This window comes from Chaetodon auriga, chromosome 14 (genome assembly GCF_051107435.1).
Source record: "Chaetodon auriga isolate fChaAug3 chromosome 14, fChaAug3.hap1, whole genome shotgun sequence".
Classification (NCBI taxonomy): domain Eukaryota; kingdom Metazoa; phylum Chordata; class Actinopteri; order Chaetodontiformes; family Chaetodontidae; genus Chaetodon; species Chaetodon auriga.
Window position 1 is genome coordinate 8,178,710 of NC_135087.1, and position 21,526 is coordinate 8,200,235.

A 21,526-nucleotide genomic window follows, 5' to 3' on the forward strand; every position below is an offset into this window, starting at 1 on the left:
ACGCCTTCCACACACACACACACACACACACACACTCAGAAAGGATCCGCCTATCGCAGCTCAGGCTAAATCTATTATGCAAAATGACAGTGTTTTAATCAGGCTAATTGTCCAGCTCCTCACCATGTCTCTGCCATCTCTACTTAACCGATGCCACAGCCGCACTGTTTTTTTTAAAGGAATAAATGACACGGCGGTGGAGGAAGAGCGAGAGGCAATCTAAGCCACAGAGGCCCACAGGCGTTTGAAGTCTAAAGACTCTTTCATCCTCGACTCTGGGAAATGAATGATTTTTTTCACACAGTGACAGGACAGCTCTGACAGGACCCAAACACATGAACCATGGCAAAGCTGTCAGATAGTCAAACACACATACACACAGACGCATACGGGGGGAAACACAAGCGCAAAATACATCCACACACACACACACACACACACACACACACACACACACACAGCTGGAATGAGTCCAGAAGAGAAAGTGTTGGGAAAAAAAATCAGGCGAGGAAGTGAGAAGGGAGCGTTAAAGAGTGAGAAAGAGACAGAGAAAAGGAAGGAGAGAATGATGCTATAATTAGTCGTTTGTTGCTTTAACTGGCATTTAGTTTTAACTGGGCTCCTTTGTCTGTAGACACAATGGGGCTGATGTGGCATGAGTGAACTACACAGCTTAGAGGATTAAGGCTGGACTGAGGCTGTGGCGCCGCACTCACTCTCTCCGTCACGCACACACAAACAGACAGACTGGCACTCAACTAGCTGCACAAACACCCAGCTTCACACACTTTCTTAAACACACACACACCTACAAACAAAGGCACACCCCTCCGAATACACACACACACACACACACACACACACACACGCACACGCACGCACAGACACAAACGGACCCACAGGGGGATTATCTGTGCAACAGAGTTCTGAACACTGAGAGTGAGGAGGCGTCTGAAGAACTGCACTCATCACCGAAGGATGGAAAGAGCACAGCAGAAAGAAACAAAAACACACACACACACACACACACACACACACAGGAGCATAGACACACTTCAGTGCGAGCTACCTGTGTGTTGAGCAGCATATAGAACAGCATCTCTCTATGTCTGTCCTGTGAGGCTGAGCTGACAGCCAGAGCAACGTGAGAGAGAGGGAGGGAGAGAGAGAGAGAGGGAGAGAGAGAGGGAGGGAGAAGGGGAAATAGAGGAGAGAAGAAAGAACAAAAGGGAAAGGTGAGAAGGAGAGAGGAAGAAAGAGCGAAGCAAAAAAAAGAGGAGAAAAGGAGAAGAATCAGATGGAGAGATGAAAGTGTGAGAGTGAAGGACGATGGAGGAAATCATTAAGACAGAAACAGAGCTGGAGAGAGACGGAGCAAAGCATAACCTTGGCCCCGGGGGCCACCAGCCTTACGTGTCCTCATTTTACAAATAGATTGTATTGTTTTTGTACTATTAATGTGGTAGATTTCACACTATTAGCTTCTATCTCCATCCTTTAGTGTGTGAGGAACCCTGCAGGCTCTCAGCTTTGCTCAACTTTCATCTCATCTCTCCAACACGCTGCGTGGACAAGCTTACAGGCTTAGCATACCTCGAGCCGCGGAGACGGAGAAAGTGAGTGTGCATTTATGTGGGTCAGGGTGTGTGTGTGTGTGTGTGTGTGTGTGCATGTGTCAGTTCCCACAAACTGTAGTAGCTGCCATCGCAAGGTTTTTTTACGTAGCACCCTTTATTGTATTTCGTGGGTCGGCGGTAAGAAGGCTGAACCAGATGCAGAATCATCCTATACATTAATATAACATGATCCCTTACAGGAGAGCTTCAACACGCAAAAACTAAGAATAAATATATTCACAACTGCCTCTACTATTGGTAGGAGATGAAAGCATAAAAAGGTACCTCCGTAAAAGATAATAATTGATAGTTGATAGAAGTGTCTGTTTTTTTTTGGACAAAAAAAAAAAAGCCTCCACGTCCTGGTTTTTTTGTCCATTCTTTTTTTTTTTTTTTTTTTTTTTTTTTTTGCCATTCAATTTTCCTCTGAGAAATACTTAGAAATCAATACAATAACCTCTGTGCCTTTGTCCTGTGAGAGAAAACGTGGAGCAGAGGTCCTTGTGGCCATATTAAGTCTGGCTGATTAAGAAATCCAAAATGCATCCATTGCCACAGTGTCCTTCTGTATGTCGGCCTTCCTTTGTTTTGCCTTGCATTGAAAAAAAAATATATAATTTCCTCTCGCCATAAAACCAGAACCTTTTCTATAACAGCAAACCAACTATTCCTGGAGAAGTCCCTCATCTAGCCCTGTAAAAATTCAATCGGATAAGCAAATTAAGTTAACTGGATGAGATGAAAATGAACTGAACTGCATACAAACAACTCCAATATTGACTGGGTATATTATTATTTTTGGCTCATCCAGGGAATGCAATTATTCGGCGGCTTTGATTGGTTTCAGTCTCAGTCGTCCATCAGCGTCCCATCCGTTGGTAGTCAAACCTCTTTGTTTAGATAAATAGATCTGTATTCATAGAAAAATAAGCATTGACCACACTGCTGGCTGTTCATTGCTAAGGCACTTGGCTGTTTTCAGTCATTTCTCTCCCTCTCGCGTTGTCTCCATCTTACATGTCCGCCCAGCTCGCTCCACACCTTCCGGCTGTCACAGTTTATGACTCTGTGTTTGATGTTGCAAAGAGCTGGTGTGTTTCACCTCCACGCAGGTCTTTTGAGAGTAATAATATGAGCATTAACGCCCACCACCACCACAAACACGCTGTCTCCCGCTCAATGTGGTGCTGAGTAGAAAAACGGAGCCTCAGTGTTTTACGATTGTGAGGCGTAATTGAGGGAAAAATTCTGTAGTAGCTGCAGCTGAAGTTTCGCCTCCAGGCAGATATCTGGGATCAGCTAATCCTCGCCAAATACCAACCTATACGCCAGTAGTGGGGAAAATACAAAAACTGACCTCAGCTCGTTATCCAGGAATAAACATAGTGTGTAGTGTAGTCCCGCTCCCCCACAGGTCCTCTCAAAGCCACGCCAGCCTCTGTACAGGAGTCATTGTTACTGGATGATTCATCACCAGAGAGGGAGATGATGAGGAGACAAGAGAAGAGGGGTAGCAGGAAGAGGAGGAGGAGGAGGAGAAGGAGGAGTGTTAAAACTGGTAAGAGCGGTCCAGCACCTCCATGTAGTCTGGTGTGGTCCTCAGTCTGGCTCTCTGCTCTAGTGCCCCCTGCTCACTCTGGCTGCTGTTACCACCACCTGCTGCGGAGCTGGCGGTGGTGACCACGAGCGTTTGGTCGGGTCTAGCATCCTGTTTGGAGTCCTGGGGGTGAGGGTAGCGGGGCGGCGGCCTCGCGTACCTGTCTGGCAGGTCTCTGAACTCGGGGGCAGGGAGTCTGAAGAGGCAGTCCACCAGTTCGACCTTGGGTGTGGGGCCCTGGCTGTCGATCACGGTGGGGCAGAGGATGCCGTTCCCGTGGAGGCCGGCGAGCGGACCCATCGCTCCTGTGACGGTGTTGATGGGGGACGAGGACACCTCCAGAGTCCACTCCCTCTCCTTCTCTGTTGCAGAACAGTATCCTCCCTCGCTCTCTTTGGAAGCTGCAAACGTCTGCTGCTGCTGTGGCCGCTGTGTCACCGCTGCATCCTGCTCCTCTTTGTAGATGGGGTTGCTACACATGTGTGAGGCTGCAGCGGGGTTGGGACCTTTCGAGGCAGCCTCTGGGGGCAAGATGGTGTCGTACACGTGGTTGTGCTCGGGCGGAGGTAGAGGCGGCGTCTCTGGGAGGCCGTGGTGATGGTGGTGGTGGTGGTGCGTCTGCTCGGTGAAGATTCCACACTCCATCTGGATGCCGGCCAAGTCTACCTCTCCCTGGCGACGGAACGGCAGCTTGTCTCTCCTCCTCAGGGCGTAGGCGATTAGTGCCGCTGCCGCGAAGAATGCCGACACAAACAACACCAGCAGGCTGAGCACCAACACCGACAGAGGGATTGAATCCTTCCCTGGAGGGATCAGGGGCCCCAGCCCTGACCCGGGGTAGCCAACCGATACACTGTTGTCTGCGGCTGTGGAGGTGGCCGTCTGCTCCTCCTGCTCCTGGTCCTCCTGGGGCTCCAGCTCAGGGCAGAGCAGCTCCATGGAGAGGGAGCGGAGGTCTACGCCTTTGGTCTTTTCCGGGGAATGGCAGACCACCTCTCCCATCACCACCACCGCGCTGAGCCCCTCCAGCCAACGCTTCAGCGGAGCTGCTTCACAGTTGCACTCCCACGGGTTCTGCTGCAGGTCCACCTGGAGAAACACATAACACCACAGCACGTTGTCATTGTGTAATAGTAAACTAATTACTGGCCTTCCATGGAGTGCAAATTTATGAACCTCACTGTGGGATGAAAACAAAAATAGATAATTTAGCTGACGTTCTTGTGATATATATTAGTAACTTGGTAACTGTCCCTTGTCTTGAAGAATAAGCCGGTAGCAAGCACTCTAATGAGATGACAACAAGAAAAATTGTATTTTCCACACTACCTTTGCCTTTGCCAGCTAGAATATATAGAAAATGAGTTTTCCAGCATTTGCATAATAGAATACAGCTCTCCAGCGTTTTTAAATGATTTTTTGAAAAATGCAGCTGATGTAAAGTACTGATAAACGTAAATAATTTCATTATAGGGTCACCAGAACGTTGAAGTGCTCACATTTCCTGAATGGCTGCACGCAGGCATGATATATTCTCAATAATAGAGAACGATCTGAGCAGTGACCAATTCAACTTCTACCACCCACAAGCGCTCTCTTTAAAACCTGTTCACACATGCACTACAGAAGGTTATGGGAATATTTCAGTTTACAATAAAGACCACTCAGAGTTTACATAAGTGGTTATTGACAAAACTCGCCGGCAGGTTTTGTGTGACGAGCATGTGAGAGTATCAAAGCACTTTGTTTTTAACAATAGACGGGATGTGATGCAACTCTCCCTTGTGCTATAATCCAATAGGTATGTGCATAAATCCATTTTCTGGTTGCCAGCTAGTCCTGTAACAAACTCAAATATTCACTTTGCATTACTCTGAAAAGGCTAAAGCAGATTATGCACAAAGGGACTCACTTACACCACGTAGTATTGTCTGCAGAACTGATCTGTTCCATATCTTTAGCAATGACTTTGGCAATGAAAGCTGATATTCTCTCTGTCACACTTCCAATGGGCTTGCACAAATGTTGTCATGCTAATTTGGTTAGGCCATCTCTCTGGCTTGCAGAAATAGATGGATGCTTTTTGAGATGATTCAGCATTGCTGTTGTGGGAGCCATGGAACGACTACTTTCCCATGCCTCACACTGAACAACAGGATGCTCCTTCACTTTATTGGAGTTAGCCCACTGTGGGCTTTTGTGTGGCTTCGATAATGACATAATTGTAACCAGAGGGTGAGTAGAAACAACACTGCTGTAGTCTTAACTCAGTTTGAGCACTGAAGGTCGACTGGAAAGTGCAATCTCCCATGTTTCAGCATCATTGTGACACAACTGGGCTTTAATTCAGCATGAATGCACATTAAAAAACAAAGTGACATTTAGAATAAACACTGTATGACCAAAATGTCAGCTTGTTTTTGCAGTTTCATGACTTTCATAACTATAATCTTCCATCTGCTTGAAATTCGTGAAGCATTTTATTCCAGGTATTGTTTGCTTTCACAAAGATCCCAAGGGCTCTATCCCCTTCTCTTTTGCAAGCATCTGTCCAACATGTCCAACACCGTTTACAATTTATACGCCTGGTCACCTAGTGTGTGATTTCCTGTCAACTTGTCAATCAAAGCTCTGTTGTGAGGGGAAATTATAGACCCTCAGTTAGCCCAACAAGTGCTGGTGGCAGAGAAAATCTGAGCACATAAAACTATTGTATATTTTTCTGTGAACAAAAGGGGTTTTAGTGAACTCATTCCACTTACTTACAGTATGTTAATGAGACTGTACAGTCTTGTTAGCACACTATATATTCAGTATACACCAGCCAGCTTGAGTCCTGTTTGAACGTTACAGTTTGAGTGCAACATTCACTGTTTTGATGCTGCTTGTGATCTTACTCAGTAGGAAAAATCATGAAAAACACACAAAAAAAGCCCTTCTTCTGTCAGAAAATGTATTTAGCCTGACTGAAATAATAGCCTTTCTTTTGGATGGAAACTGCCACGCTTTAGCCGCAGAAGAGTAAATTTGCTCTTGCGGGTTTTTATCATTATGACAGAGATCAAAGATCAAGCAATAATTGTCCAAAATTTACTTGGGAGCTATAAAAAAATCACATAAGGGGATAAATTCAGGATGTTCTCAGCAAGCCATGTGTCTTATAATTGATCACTTTGCCCAAACAGCAATATCCTGCCAGTCATCAGAATTGCTCCAGTTAGTACCCAGAAATATAGTCAATATAAGCAGGTTTTGGAAGTTCTGGTGCAGGGTTTTTGCTGTAGTCTCGGGTGACGAGACAACCCCAGAGCTTCAGCTTGCCAAGCCTTTTCCATACTGATGAATGTGTTTCATTGTCTTTTGAATAATACACAGAGCAAAAATGAAAAGAAGGCATTAAAAGGAGAATCTGCAGTATATGCAAAAATTTAGATTCTTCTGAAAAATGTGTATATTGGAGAGCTGTCTTCATGGATACAGTATATTTTAGATGTTATGCATGCAAAGCCAGAGTAATGCATCAATGCAATTCACTCATGGACTCTCTTACACTGTTTTCATCTGTCTGCGATGTTGAGTGCATTCCAGGAGGTGTTGTAATTTACTTTCGTAGTGTACTCACGCTCCCTTCGCCCGCCTCGTCGACTTCTACCTCAGATAGTGATTTCCCATATTTCTCAGAGCGGCTTCAACAACCCCTTGAGAAGGGGCATGAACTTGTTATATCCAGCAGTTTGTGTTTCATGTAGGTGGAGAAAGACTGGTAGTAATAGCAAAGAGCAAAGAGCAAGACTTTCTGGTCCATTGAGGCTATTGTCAGTAGAGAAATTGGCATCTCTGCCTCTGTGTGATTGCTGAACATCAGTGCAACATGGTGAGTCTAGAAAGAAGACCTTGATCTTTTATTCTGAGGGAAAACAAATGCTGACTTTCAATGCTGCTGTGTTAGATATCTGACTTTTCTGTGTTCGAAATGTGTCGAAAAGTGCTATAGAAGTATGTAGACATGACATGAGGAGCTTCCTTGTTCTGTTAGCTGCAGAAAAATACTACGCTAAACAGCAAAATATGCCCAGGAATAGAGGTGCATGAAGTCGTCTTTAGAAGCCATTTTTGTAAATCACACACACTGGAAAGCAAAAAAAAAAAAATACTTTTTACAACTGCTATACATGCATGGGGCTGGGGTTCACAATGTTCATGTCAATGAACTGTAATGTTTTATATTGACCACAATCTGCCACAGCTGACATGTTAAATATATTACAAGATATTGTCCCTTTTTGATTTTGAATACTGTAGTAGATACACTATTATAACATATTGATATATAATTAAGACTGCAACAACAAGTGCAATATTATCATGTCTGTATCATCCACTCTTACGTATGCTTGCCTGGTCAACTTCCACAACTGCTAAAAGCCTGGTATTTCAGGAGCTTTTATTGAGCTAATGTTTTAACATCCAAAACACTTATAGTTTTTGCTGTGCTGTTCAGCTTTAAATGAAATATTGGCTGATGCTCCAAAAATATGTAACCGCTGGTTTGTTTTGTGTTCGGGATGTATTTTCTACACAGGACGTCACTCGTCATGTTTTGATATAATTGGGCTGTTAAATATGTTCTGCTCAGGACAGCAGTGGTTATAATTAACTCTTAATTTACTCTATTACCTAACTATCATTTAAGGTTTAGAATCATATGAACGTTAATACTATTAAGCCCATCCTCAACTTAACATAAGCCTACAGCGACTGCCCTAGCTACTTGCTAGCTGCATTAGCACCACTGCTACATTAGCACCACTAGCTACATTATAGCTAAATATTAGCTTTAATAGTAAAACTTGAAAAAGTCGAGTTGGCTGTTTAGTTGAGTACAAAACTATATAAGTATTGTTGATATGGCTAATAGCTCAGCAGCCACATAACAGCAACAGACTTATAGCATCATGATTGTTCCTGTGGCTTTCATGGTCTTTAAATAAGCTTTTAACCAGGAAGTAATTTAGGCTTAGTGTGTATCACAGCTCAGCATCTTCACTGCTAAAAGCTAATGGCCGGGTCAGTGATGATAATTCAGTGTAGTCTGTTTAGCTTGTAGACTCAGGAGCAGTGCACTGTTGTTGTTTTTAAACTTTATTTGTACTAATTAAACAAATTATATACATCATATTAATTAGTGGACTTCAGGGGTGCTGATTTTGTTACCTTTGGACAGAGCCAGGTTAGCTGTTTCAAGTCTCTCTGCTAAGCTAAGCTAGCCAGCTGCTGGCTGTAGCCTCATGTTGAACAGACAACTGTGAGAGTGGTGTCAATCTCCTCATCAAATTTGCAAGAGAGAAAATGTATTTCCCTAAATGTCAAGCCATTCCCTTAAGGATTCATTTGTACCGCCTTTAAAAAGTGATCCAGTCAAAGTGTAGTGTACAGAGGTTGATGAAGTGGTAACACAGACTCCAGTAACTGACAATCAGGTGAGTATAACTTGGGCGTCACATGCTTTCCGGTCAAACCTGCCCCTGGTGAGTGATTACTGTGTTGTTTTCATCAACCTTACTGGTGTGCCGATTGTTCTTCTATCCGACATCACCCAAGGTGAGATGTGGCTGTGGGCAAGTTTCTTCATTGCAGCTGGCAGTGATGAGAGAGAGCCGCCCTGCTCCACAACATGTTCTTTGCATTTACTGAGAAAGACATATGTATTCCTGAGCTGTACATATTTCTGGCATCCACTCAGATGCTGATATACCTAACATGATTTGCTAATATTCTTCTCTCTGGCTTTCAAAGGAAAGACACTCTGCTCTGGTGTTGCTATGAATACATTAGTTTAAAGACATTACAGACACCATAGCAATTTTAATTTTCTCTGTAATGTCTCGCTAATGGTTATTTTAAATAACAGTGACATCAGGGAGGTATTTTTCTAAAATATCAGTGCATGTAAGTGGGTGTAACTGTATAATCCTGTTCTTGATGGTGACAATGACTTTAAGCTATACATGCTGCTGCTTTATGATAATCAAAATGGACTGCTTTTTACAGCAGCTGTGAGTTTCACCCTGCCTCCATCTGTATTACCCTTTGATTTTACTGTGCAAACTCTGGCTCCAAAAACGCACGACAGTGCCCAGAAATACCGCTTCCCCAGCTTCAAACAGGCCAGCGCTAAGTCAACAGGTGATATCATTGTCACATTATTTTCTGCAGTCCATGGGCAGTGCTAATGTGGCTTTGTCAGAGTAATAACAACCCTGGTAAATGAATGAATTCAATTACTGTGCTACAGATTCTGAGCACTACAATGGTGATACCGCTGGGCTTTATGAATATGGCCCACAGTGTACTTCCATTTGGTGAATGCTTTAATGCTCTTGGACATCAGAGGCGTATAACAGCACAAAAACATAATACACTTCTACATGGTTCCTCCAGCTCCATAAACCACTGTCGCCCTTCCCCTGAGCAAACATTCAGAAGCAGCCTCTGAACTGCCAGCCTCACCCACACTACCTAGAATCGGGAATTTTTCATGGAGCAAAGTAAAATGGAAATTCACAATGACATTCAGGCTAATCCACACCCACCATACCTCATTCTACTCTGGCTGTCTAAGAAAAGCCTGGTATACTAAATTTGCTGAAGTGAGAGGAGGCAGGATAAAAAAATGTAATACCTCGGGTTCGGTCCTTATCGGCTCATTGTGCACAGCAACCAGTCACATAATGCTGCAGTCAAATATGCGAGGTAAGGCCTAACACAAACAGTGAATTTAACACATACCGTAGTTTATACAGTCTATTTACTAAGAGGTGCGTTAATTACAACCATGCTCAAAAACTTGAGGGGTTCAGCTTTCTCCAGTTTAGCTCCTGATTTATTAAGACCACTTATGCAAATCGAGTCTATTGCAATTTTCCAATTAGAATACCTGAGGCGCAACCATAGTCCCACATGCCACGGCAGAGCTCTCAAAACAACAGACGATGCAGTTGACAGAGAAAACCACAGCTGCGCCAAAGGCCAGGAGATCAGGCGCGCCAGAAGTTTTAAATGCGGGTATGGCATGATCCAAGATTTCAGCTTGTTTTGTTTCTTTCATCAAGCTGCGATAATGTAATGTGTCTTGGCAATCTATTAGTTGTTTTAATCTCATCGTCTGACATTTGAAACAAATATACTCTGTATAATTATGCACATTTCGTTTAGTAAATCAACAGGGGTGATCCAATTCAATAATTTCTATTTTTCACTCTGTCACTGTCACTCAACAAAATGCATGTTATTTGGCCTAAATTTGCTAAAAGCCTCGTGCCAGGTATCTGACTCATTTACGCACGAGCGTGTTAGCAGATCAGAATAATTTTTTCAAGTATCCACCTGCACTGAAACCCTCTCAGGCATTCAGCGAAAATGTTTGCACCGACCTTCACCAGTCCGGTGAGGTGTTCCAGCACGCCAACCATTGGAAGCTGCAGAAGGTGGTTGTTTCTCAGATTGAGGCGAGCCAGATTAACTCCAGAAAACACGCCGAGAGGGAGGCTCCGCAGCAGGTTGGCGTTGAGGAACAACAGCTGGAGGGACGGCATGGAGTCGAAGGTCCCAGGATCTATCTCACGTATCTCGTTGTATTCAAAATAAAGGTACCTAAAGAGAGGAGAGGACAGTGTTACGGAGTCTCTGTATACATGGTCTATTCAAATAGGAGGATAAGTGCAGCTTGGTACCTCAGTGCTTAGTGACATCCAGCAGTGACAATACATGCAATATGATAACATTACAAAAAAACCCATAAAACCATCTGTTTATCTCTCTTTGTCTTAACTTTGTATGAATAAGTAATCCTTGATTAGAGCACAGCATGAATTTTCATACGTTTAAATCGATTTGTTTTGAAGTATTGTGTAGATAATGTACCTCTCCTGCTCCCAAGCATTATTATTACATACATGCATATTTATGTAAAGAAATTCTAACAGAAATTTGACTTAATCCACACTTTCTCTGTTCACAGCAGATGAGCTGATCGGTATCAAATGACATGTGTAATTTTGCACTGAAGGCTACTAACACTTGCTTTGGTATGCCTGGTCCTCATGTCTAATTTAAGACACTTTTTTTCTTCAGTAATAGAAATCAGTGTGAATTTAGGGAACAATGACTGGAGACTTTTCCATGCATGCTAGTCATCCAATACACTTCCATTGTTTGAATATACCGCTCACTCACCCTGGACTCGCTAACAAAGGCTAACGAGAGGTTAAGAGGAAGACTTTTTCAATGTCCTGAGAGGATCTTTATTATTGATTAATAGTCAAATAAATGAGTCTGTAGATTTTCTGAGCCTGATCTTGAAATATAGAGACATGGGAGCTGAAAACTAAAGGCTAAATGATGGTGTGAATACAAAGGTATTACCCCACACACCTTCTCATTTCTTTGTATAGCGGAGGATGAAAGTTGACCTGTTGTCCTAATCAAACACCACAATGTTTAACTTGCTGAATCAATACAATTACTGACAGTAGGTATTTGCTGTATACATTATTTGCAAAGGAATTATCTTTGTAAGCTTAATCTGACAATGATACATACGCATCGTCATTCTGACGAGTCTCTTTCATAATAAACCCTTTTCCAAAAAAGCAAATTCCTGGCATCATCCAGACGTCTCACCGCCTTATCAACACCTCTGTATGCAAATACAAAAAACATTAATTTTCACGTTGTCACTCATACCAGGCTCACACCTCAACTGAAGCATGCCATCAGGCAGCGTGACTAACAAATGACACTCCTGGAAGAGAATGGGCACCTTTCATTTCAATCAAACTCTGGCATAATGGTAATCAAAATGTTCTGCTCTGCGCTATGCCAGTATTACAGTGAAATTAATTTCCACATACTTACAAACAAACGTCTAAATACCTAAGCTGACATGTGGTTTCAGTTTATGAATTTCTTTGAAGTGCAGCGAAGGCATTGTGCTTGAAACGCCGTGAGTGATCCAAAAAACAAAACAAAAAAAATCCTACCTCAAATTCTGCAGCCCCAGGAACATGTGGGGGCTGAGCCTCTCCAGGTTATTCCCGTTCAGGTAGAGGCTCCTCAGGCTTGTCAGGCTGGAGAAGGCCCCCTCCTGGAGGTAGGAGATACGGTTGTTCCCCAGGTGAAGCAGGTCGAGGCTGGAGAAATTCCAGAAGTCCGTGCGATAGATCCTCTGGATTAAGTTTCCACTCAGGTACAGCTTGCGGCCGTTGAGAGGTCGAGGCGTGAGCTGGGACACATTGAGGAAGCCGTTCTCCTTGCAGTTGACAGTCAGGCCCAGGTCCGTGATGTGCAGGTTGCAAGTGCAGCCCAGGGGACAAATTATGGGAATGGGGGGCCGGGTTTGGTAGCCAGCCACAGGGGGATTCTGGTTGGAACTGCGGGGTGTGGGGGATATTCTGGAGGGCCGAGGCCTTTTAGTCGGCCTCGGGTGCCTCTCCCTGTCTTTACGCTCTGCTGAGGAAGATGACGACGAAGTGGAGGAGGTATGAGTGTTCTGCCGGGAGCCATGGACCATGGAGGAGGGTTTAGTCGGCCTGACTCGCCCAGGGTGGGAGTTGGGTTTAGGGTTTGGGGGAAAATGTTGGGGCTGTGATCCTGCTGATGGACCACCCCCCTCTGCTTGTAGCTCTTTATCCGGGAGGTCAGCGCACAGCTCCTTGCGGGGGATTTCCCTCAAGTCCTTGCCGTGAAGATGGAAGGGATATTCACAGGTAACGTCCCCGACTACAGCCGTGTAGGGGATCTGACCCAGCCACTGCTGTAGCTGCACTGCCTCGCAGCCACAGTTCCAGGGATTCTCCTCCAGCTGTAGCTCCATCAGGGAGCGACCGACGTACTCCAGGGTCCCAGCATATGCCAGGCTCTTCAGACGATTTCCCCGCAGGTCCAGATGAGTCAGAGACACAGATCTGGAGCAGGAGGAGGAGGGGGAGATAGTTAGCTAGGTTACATGAAAGGACAATGTGATAGTGAGTGAAAATAAAGGTTCACACATTCCTTTGCTGCAAAATCTGTTTTTTATCTGATGATTAATCCGCCTTTTATGATATGAAATAGTATGCCACAGAAACATTAATTCAACAGCAGTACAGACTGGCTAATTGTGTCTGACACTGATATTTCTACAGATCAGTCCCGGCATAATTTAAAAGCTTTGCAGTAAAATAATCAGAATCTAACCTGAACAGATGAGCAGGCAAGACAGGGATCAGGTTGTCGTTGAGGATGAGAACCCGGAGCTTGTAGAGGAACCTCAGAGCACCGCTGTCGATTCGTTTGATCACGTTGTAGTCGGCCTGCAGGTAAAAAAGAAAATGTGATGAACATGTAATTGCTGCAATTGGAAAACAGACCGAATGCAGCAGGAAAGCTGAGGCACTCCCCGTTTGAAAATGCGCAGAGATCTTCAGAAGATTCTTTCACTCGAGCCACTGACTATTCCTGTCGCAGCTCTCTATTGTAATCCTGGATGTCATGATCAGCATGGATTATATTCTCAAGCCTACCTGGAGGTATTCCAGAGCCTCTAAGCCAGCGAAGGTATCATTTCTGAAGACCTCCAGCTTGTTCTCATGGAGGTACAGGCGTCTCAGTTTGGCCAAACCGTGGAAAGCTCCCACTCGGATGTCCTGGAGTGCATTGTTGCCAAGGTTTATCGACACCGCGTTGCCAAGGTGCTGAAACCCGTTGCTATAGAGACGCCTCAGAGAGTTCCTCTGGAGGTTGAGTTTGAAAGGGCGGACCCACGACTGTGACACCTGAGTGATTAATTAGAGGTCTGATTAGTTATCTTATTAATTACATGAAGGTAACAGTTAGAAACAGCCATAAGCCATATTCGAGACAGGATATTAGACTTGGAGAAACAGTATGTTAATAAGCTGAATGGCAGTAATGTGTGGTGCAGCTCGACGTGCACGGCCGGATAAATGAACGGGGATGATACCTGGCTGACATTAGTGAAGCTCCGCCCATCGCAGTGCACATGCAGCACACCTTCTTTGACCTCGCACGTGCACGGCTCGAAGCACGGCTCGTCCACTTCCTCCTCGGAGTTGTCCACTAGAGGGGTGTGTGTGGAGGTGGGGGTAGGGGTGGGGGTGTGCGACGCCCAGGACAGACACACACACCCCAGGGCCACTGCCAGAGCGACCCACTGCATCCTCCTGCTTCTCCCTCTCAGCTCAGCAGCCTGGGGCTACGGCCCGGCATCGGCCCTTCACTGCACTGCATGGCGAGGCACGGCACATACATGCATACATTAACACACACACACACACACACACACAGACACGCATACACAGTTAAAAGAGGGCAAACAGCCAGGAAGGCAACAGCAGAAGTCAGTTCAGGATGAATCAGATTGATGATACATCACAGGCATACTAAAGCAGTCAGAAAATAAAAGTTAAATCACACAGACTGGAGTGCCATGGGGAAAGAATTACATTACATTGGAATAATGATGTATAGGCCAGCTGGAGGCCACAGTACGCAGTGATATGAGCAGAGCCAACCAACGTAAACATATGTAAGATGCATTCAGTGCAGGAAAAACAAGGCTTTGGATTTACTGGGTTCACCAAAGCAGGAAATATTGATTTAAAAACAACAAGCGGAACAATCTCTCAGCTGCTACGACATTGCTTTTGAATAAAAAATTCAGATTCTGACATTGAAAATGCAAAACAAAGGCAAACACGTGGGCTAGTTCACCTGTGAATCACGTTTCTATCATTTTCAGAGTGGCTTTTTGGACAAGTGGGGAGGGGGGGGGAAGCTTGTGATGAATATATTCATCTGTACTCTCAAATGCCCGGTGAAGCTGAAATGTCACGCATGTGTTGTCTTAATGTATGCAATATGAATATGGGTGAATGCAAATCAGATTCATAATGCTTCTGTCTAATGAGCTGCTCCATTTAATAAGATGAATGGCAATCAGAGAACAGAAGGAAGAGGCACAAAAAAACACCATACTATCAATCAGCAGAGTATGTTGGGTTATCAACAGCCATCAAGTTCTGTCATAATCATTATTGTGATAATGACAGTGGAGTGAAAGCATCACTGCGAATCCAAACTCTTCAGAATTTTCAAAAGGGCTGATGTGAAGGCAGCGCAATGACAGGCAGGAACATGAACTGATGGTGATAGTGGTGGTGATGATGATGATGAGAATGGCACTGCAACAATAACAGAATGAGAGCAGAGTTGCAGTAGTCCTGGAAACAAACCGCAAAAAAAAAAAATGAAAGGAAAAATAAAAGACTGAGATGGGGATATTTCCTCTCAAGTCTTAATGAGATCTAAATTGGATAAAGCATCTCGATCTGCTCATACAGTGTTGAACACTTCCATGCGAAATGCAATAATGATCATCATGGTATGGTAGCTGTAATCATACAGCAATAATCTAGCATCAGCGAGTTAGACAAGGAGGCAGCAGTGAAAACATCACCGCCCGGGAGAGGAAGAGCAATCACAGAGATGATTATGACGGGGAAAGATGAAGGGAGAGGTGGAAATGAGAAGAGGAGGAGGAGGAGGAGGAAAAAATGGGAACAAGGTGAAGGAATGGAGTAAAGGAGAGACAGAGAGATAAAGAAAGAGTAATGGGCCGAGAGTTGGTACAAAGGAAGAGGAAACGGGTGAGGTGGGAGAGAGGAGTGGGATTGCATAAGCAGTAAGAAGTCAGTCAAGGCTGCCACTCAGGATGAGAGCTCACAGTGAAACAGCTGAAATCTGATATTGATTACATCAAAGCCCTCCTCTCGCCCTGCACACAATGTACGCCTGCCTCACAGAGAAGCAGCGCTGGAGCCAAGTTACCAGAGTGTCTGTGTGTCTGTGTGTGTGTGTGTGTTGAAAACAATGTGAGAAAGGTCAAACCATATCCAAAAAGTATGCTTTCATAGCCTGCCAAGTACAGAAACAGGTAGCTAGACACGTGGAGATGAGTGTGTGCTTTCGTAACAAACCAGTGCTCTGCTCCAATACTTGTTGGGCAAGTCTTACGATAAAAGCACAGAGACAAGTGAACACATGTTTTCCCCTGGAAGATGAGGAACATTCACTCATCTATCACAGAGTTTGGAGCATGCATGCTTCATTTCAGAAGCACAGCATCATCTAGGCCAACGTGCTCAATAGTATTTGACAAACTATACAGAATAGAAGCCGTTCACAGTCCCAGTGGGCTGTCGTTTTCGTCAAAGAAAATGCATTCTTTACTGCTGGGCCCCTGTATGGAGGAGATCAATACCGAGTCCAGATAGACCGCTGGGATCCCTCCTGTTAGATTCTGCTTTGGTGGACGGCCATCTCTCCTTAATAAGAAGAAACACAGTCAACACTCAAGCCTCTTTCTCCAATCAGCCAAGTGGACTAGTCAGCAGTCGGCATAGCTCCGCATCATTATGGTAACGAGAAAGGAAAGGGCTTAAGTGTTGACTGGTGACAGCACAGCAGAATTTAAAACTCTGCCTGTCTGACCATCTGAAAACAGGCCTGACACAGGTGTGGCTTCCCTCTCCTGTCTTCCTTGAGTCTCTCTGACTCTGACTTCTTTTTTTTTTCTTTTTCTCCCCTCCTCTCTCCTCTAGACCTGCACACTGACGCAAGCCACCCAGAGATGACGGTCACTGCTTATTCTTCACCATATTATTCATGTCACATAATTCCAGTGTCTACCTCTCTGTCCTCTCTGTCCGTCAGAATACATGGAGCCCCAGCAAAGCTTCACACTGGCTTTTACATGGGCCCCTGCTCCCAGCACAAACCCGCACTATCAGGCAAGCAGCAGCATCACTGATCAAATGTATGGGGCTATCAGCCTGGATAGCCCACAACCCTCCAAGAGAATCAATTAGCCCCTAACATTACAGCACACAAATTGCAATAGTTAGTAGAATTAAAGCATGAGCAATTAAACAGCCTAGTCATTAACAGAACCTATTAAGACATTTACCAGGCTATGTATGAAAATCCTTGGCAGAGTAACGCAATCCAATTGCATTCCCCATTGTCTGTCTCTCCCCACCAGCCTCTCTGATCCACACAGCGACGCTTAGCAGAGCAGGGATGCGGGTAATACTCACTCAGTCCGCCGCCAAAGAATTAGGGAACGACCGAGAAAACACTTTAGAGGCTGACTGTCGACATGTCGTTCACATTCAGCCGCACTCTTCTCCCTCTCTCCTCTCCTGTAGCGGCTGAGGCGGATGGGGAGGGAGGAGTGGGGGGCAGAGCAAGAGTGGAGAGGGGGGGTGCGGGGGGGTGCGGGGGGGACGTGATAAGACTGCAATGAGGTGGAGGATAAAAACCGGGAGAGAGAGAGAGAGAGAAAGGGAGAGAGAGAGGAAAAAAAAACGATTGGCTTTAGGATGCAGGTCCGCTTCTCCACAGCGCAGCCCGTGGGAGCTGCGGCACTGGACCGCCGGACAGGCGTGCAATGCGCGGAGTTGCTCCCTGCGCAGTGACGGAGAATCCTCTCTTCATCTCTCCAACACAACCGGGTAATTCATAGAGGAGAAAAGGGGGGGACGGAGGCGCCGGAATTAATCATGCAATAACGTGGCGCGCAACTGCCAGTTTGTATACGAGGCATAAGCGCGCGGGGTGGGTTCCTCCTCACCAGAGGAGCCACTTCAGCTCCTCATCATAAACAGATTACAGAAGACACAACAGAGTCACAGACAATGGGCCCCATAAACTTTCTCCTCACGTTGCCCGCGTGTGCAGTCTGGTAAAAATACCCCTACTGTTCAGCTATACCGACAATAATTTATAATCTCATTAGTTTATTCATCTCTCCTCTTGCCCTTAAGCACCGACTGATTTCGTGAAACCGGTGTGTGTTACCATGGCGACTCGTGCCAGCTGGCTCCGTCGCGCACGTGCACGCGCGCGGGAGAGAGCTCGCACACAGCATCAGTCGGGAAAAGTGTGGCGACTGTTAGGAGGGGAAGAGCGGAGATTACAGGGAGGCCTGGACGTCTGCGCGGCCTACATCAAAACACCTGTCCTGCCAAATGGAGGTGGTGGGCGCAACAGATGCCGCGGAGATAGGGAGCAATGAAGCCCCCCTCCTTCTACCAACACTGAATTCAGCCTCCTACACAGACTAATCACAGCCCATAGGTGGCCGCCGCTCCATCAGCATTGCCTCTAAGTGGCGGGTATAGGCCCCTTGTGAAGCCAGGGGTCCCCAGTGGACCTATGGCAGGGTCTCCATCAAGGACGACATGGTGGCACACTGTTGAAAACAAGCATTCAAAAGCGTTCAAATATCAGTCAGCCGGTTTCATGGCTATAGGAAAAGATTTAATAACAACATGTCTTCCACATTACTGAGCTGAAAGTTCAATTTTCAGTTCAATTTCACATTGATTTCAGCGTGCATTAAGGTGAATCACCTTGAGGAAATGGAGAGGTGCATCTCCCTCACACACACTCTCCCCTTCCTCTCTCTCTCCCTCGCCATACCTCTCCCTACAGCAGTGGAGGGGAAAGCTCTCCCTGGAGATTCCTATCAGAAACAGTAACAGAGACGGTTCCAGTAATATCAGGAAGATGTAGATGATGGTTATAGATTTCAGGGCTCTCAGGTGCATTAGGCTGTATTACAGCTTCCCCACAAGGCTACTTAACGCTCACTTGCAATGGAAACAGGCTGGCAGATGCAGGGTATATATGCACAGCCGCATGCACGCATGCATTTGTGGAGATTGCTTACAGACACACGCACACGTTTAAGTCACCTCTAACATGCAGGGCTGCAGCTGATGTATATAAATAAGGTTTGGCCGCTGAGATATTATTTCCAGCTCTGTGATTGGTGATGCCAGATCTGAGGCAGGGGTAATGCGATCCCAGACCTGAGGCTGTATCGTCTACCTCAGAGCGTAACAATGCCCCGTGACGGAGAATCTGGGAGAAAAACACCCGCTTTCCTCACCGTAGTGTTGTCGCTGAACCGTGGAGGCTCCCTAAATTAAGAAAACAAACGGAGAGGAACTGAGAGAAGATGGTTATCAGGCACCATCAGATACCTGCGTGTCTGTTCTCCAGGGGCAGGAGCCGCTCAGAGCACATAAAGCACTTTTTTGGAGCGTTGATGGGGCCTCTAAAGTAGGGGATCTATTTATACTGGCCTAGTGCTGTCTGTGGAGCTGTCCGGTGCTGAAATGGATGGGGATTCATGCTGTTTCACTTCAGCCACTTCTCCTTTCTTCCTCCTCCGCTCTCTCCTTCTCCAAAGCTTTCTCCTTTCTCCCATCTGAATCATTTCTGTCAGATCATACTAAGATTCCCTCAGTTTCGCTGCCCTTTCTTCCTTCCCTCCTTCCCTTCTGTCTCCCCATCTTCCTTCCTTTACTTTCTTCCTTGGATTCTCCTGTGGGCTCCTGTCAATTCAGACTGGTCCACATGCCATTCCTCCTTTGATTCTTTCTCCCTTCCGTTTTCCTCTCCCCGCTCTTCGCCTCCGCCGTGGACACACTGCAGGAAGTGGTCATCCCATTTTAAGTAGCTGCTCTCAAATTATGCTTTCGTTCACAAGATATCCACTGGGACTGGCATGCATGGGTGAAAGCGCACACACTCAAGACCTGAGGACAAGCAGACACACTGACGAGTGTAAGAACGTGGTTTCTTCCTTTCCCCTGCCAATCCACGGGTCAGAAAATCTCCTTAAAGCTACGAGTTGTTCTCATACCGTTGTGCTGTCCCTTAACACGTGTCATGGTTTCTTTGGGGCCCGCATTGCCCCCAGTCTCTAGTTATAGAGTGGGATGAGGCAATCAGAGAGGCAGGCAAGGGCACCCTGCACTCTGTGGGAAAGAGTAGAAAGCAAGTGGAAGAGAGCAGAGAAGGAGGAAAAGGAAAATAACAGGCCGGTTGTGGGAGAGAGTGAAAGGGAGGCAATGAGCAGTGGGAATTTGGGGGTTTGTGAGGGCTGGCTGACATGTGTGGTGAACGGGAGTGTGGGAGTCAACAGATAGAGGGGATAGATATAGGGGAGGAAGGAGGGTAGGGGGGGTGGCCAGGGGGGCAGGTGGTTCTGTCATTAGCTCCAGATTAAAGCAGAGGGCAACTCCAGAGGACTCACCTCTGATTCACACAGTGGTACTGCAGGCAAGGACAAGCCTCCCGGGAGACATGAAACATACACACACATGAGCACACATGCCGGAGACACAGTAGTGATTCACAGGATTACCCACAGGCTTGTGAACACATACACACACACACACATATAGGCATATAACACCCCCTCCTCATTTAGCATAACTACACACACACGATACACCGTGACTCACAAGAACACGCCGACTCCCACGCACATGCCACATACAGAGAGCCACACAACACACACACGCTCATGCACATCGTTGAGCTAATTAATCAAATCTCCCGTTTTAATTAGGATTCAAATCAGTTGCTCTGGGAACCTTGCCCCCTTGGAACGTTAAGGTAAAGACTCTTGTTGCCACTGCTGCCTCCAATGACTCTACAGGAGGCTGACAGAAGAGGACACATTCATAATACCTGCAGTGATTCAGCCGGCTGCATTCTACATTGCGTTTTTTTACACAGACACATTTTTCTGGGGAGGCCTGAGGTGCCTCATCTGGACTTCAATTTGGGCTCAGTCATAGAGAGGGGCACAAAAGTGGAAAAGATGTTGAATTACGACGGCTCACGTTTGCAGCCACGCTAATACAATATAGGCTGCTTAGCATGAAAAGGCCATATATGTTGGCATTAAAGGGGAGGCCCGTGGTCTGCAGAGGCCTGTCCAATCGATCTCTAACTCCAGCCTCAAATTTTGCTCTCAAAGTTTTCATGTGGCAGGCCATGTAAAGGCACTTTCACACACTTCTAATAGGCTCCTTATCCTCGCTATTACCGCAGCCTTGCAATTTCAGCCGAGCAAAGGCTCTGTGCTCACGTCAGCGCTGCGACAGTGTGCCTGGTGGAAGAACTTTGCTCTGAAAACCTCATTCACAGGGTTTTCACAAGGCCTCCATTAGTGATCAATAGGATATGTTTGTGAGGAATCTGCTTCGTACTCTGACTTTCTGTCTGGCTGCCTTGGAACACGTCAGAGGAATCAATATGCTAACATTCCTGTTAATCAGACTGAGGAAATATTTATTCAGTGACTAATAGAGCTCTATTTTTAAGCGATGTGGAGGTTTGCACTGTTTCATCTCACATGCTGATAGACCTACCATCAGTTTATCTTAAAAGA

General features: G+C 45.7%; 1 protein-coding gene across 2 annotated transcripts; it reads right to left on the reverse strand.

Moving 5' to 3' along the window:
- Positions 1-1,725: 1,725 nt before the first annotated feature.
- Positions 1,726-17,765, reverse strand: LOC143332007 (SLIT and NTRK-like protein 3). 2 transcript variants are annotated; one of them, XM_076749216.1, is made up of 7 exons: positions 17,370-17,765; positions 14,216-14,496; positions 13,776-14,027; positions 13,450-13,565; positions 12,255-13,178; positions 10,647-10,866; positions 1,726-4,302 (listed from the first exon to the last, which is right to left on the reverse strand). In XM_076749216.1, the coding sequence occupies exons 2-7, from the start codon at positions 14,429-14,431 to the stop codon at positions 3,166-3,168; spliced, it is 2,865 nt and encodes a 954-aa protein (XP_076605331.1). In that variant the 5' UTR covers positions 14,432-14,496; positions 17,370-17,765; the 3' UTR covers positions 1,726-3,165. The 2 variants fall into 2 exon arrangements, with proteins under 2 accessions (XP_076605331.1, XP_076605332.1); XM_076749217.1 differs by having other exon boundaries at positions 17,240-17,485.
- Positions 17,766-21,526: the final 3,761 nt, after the last annotated feature.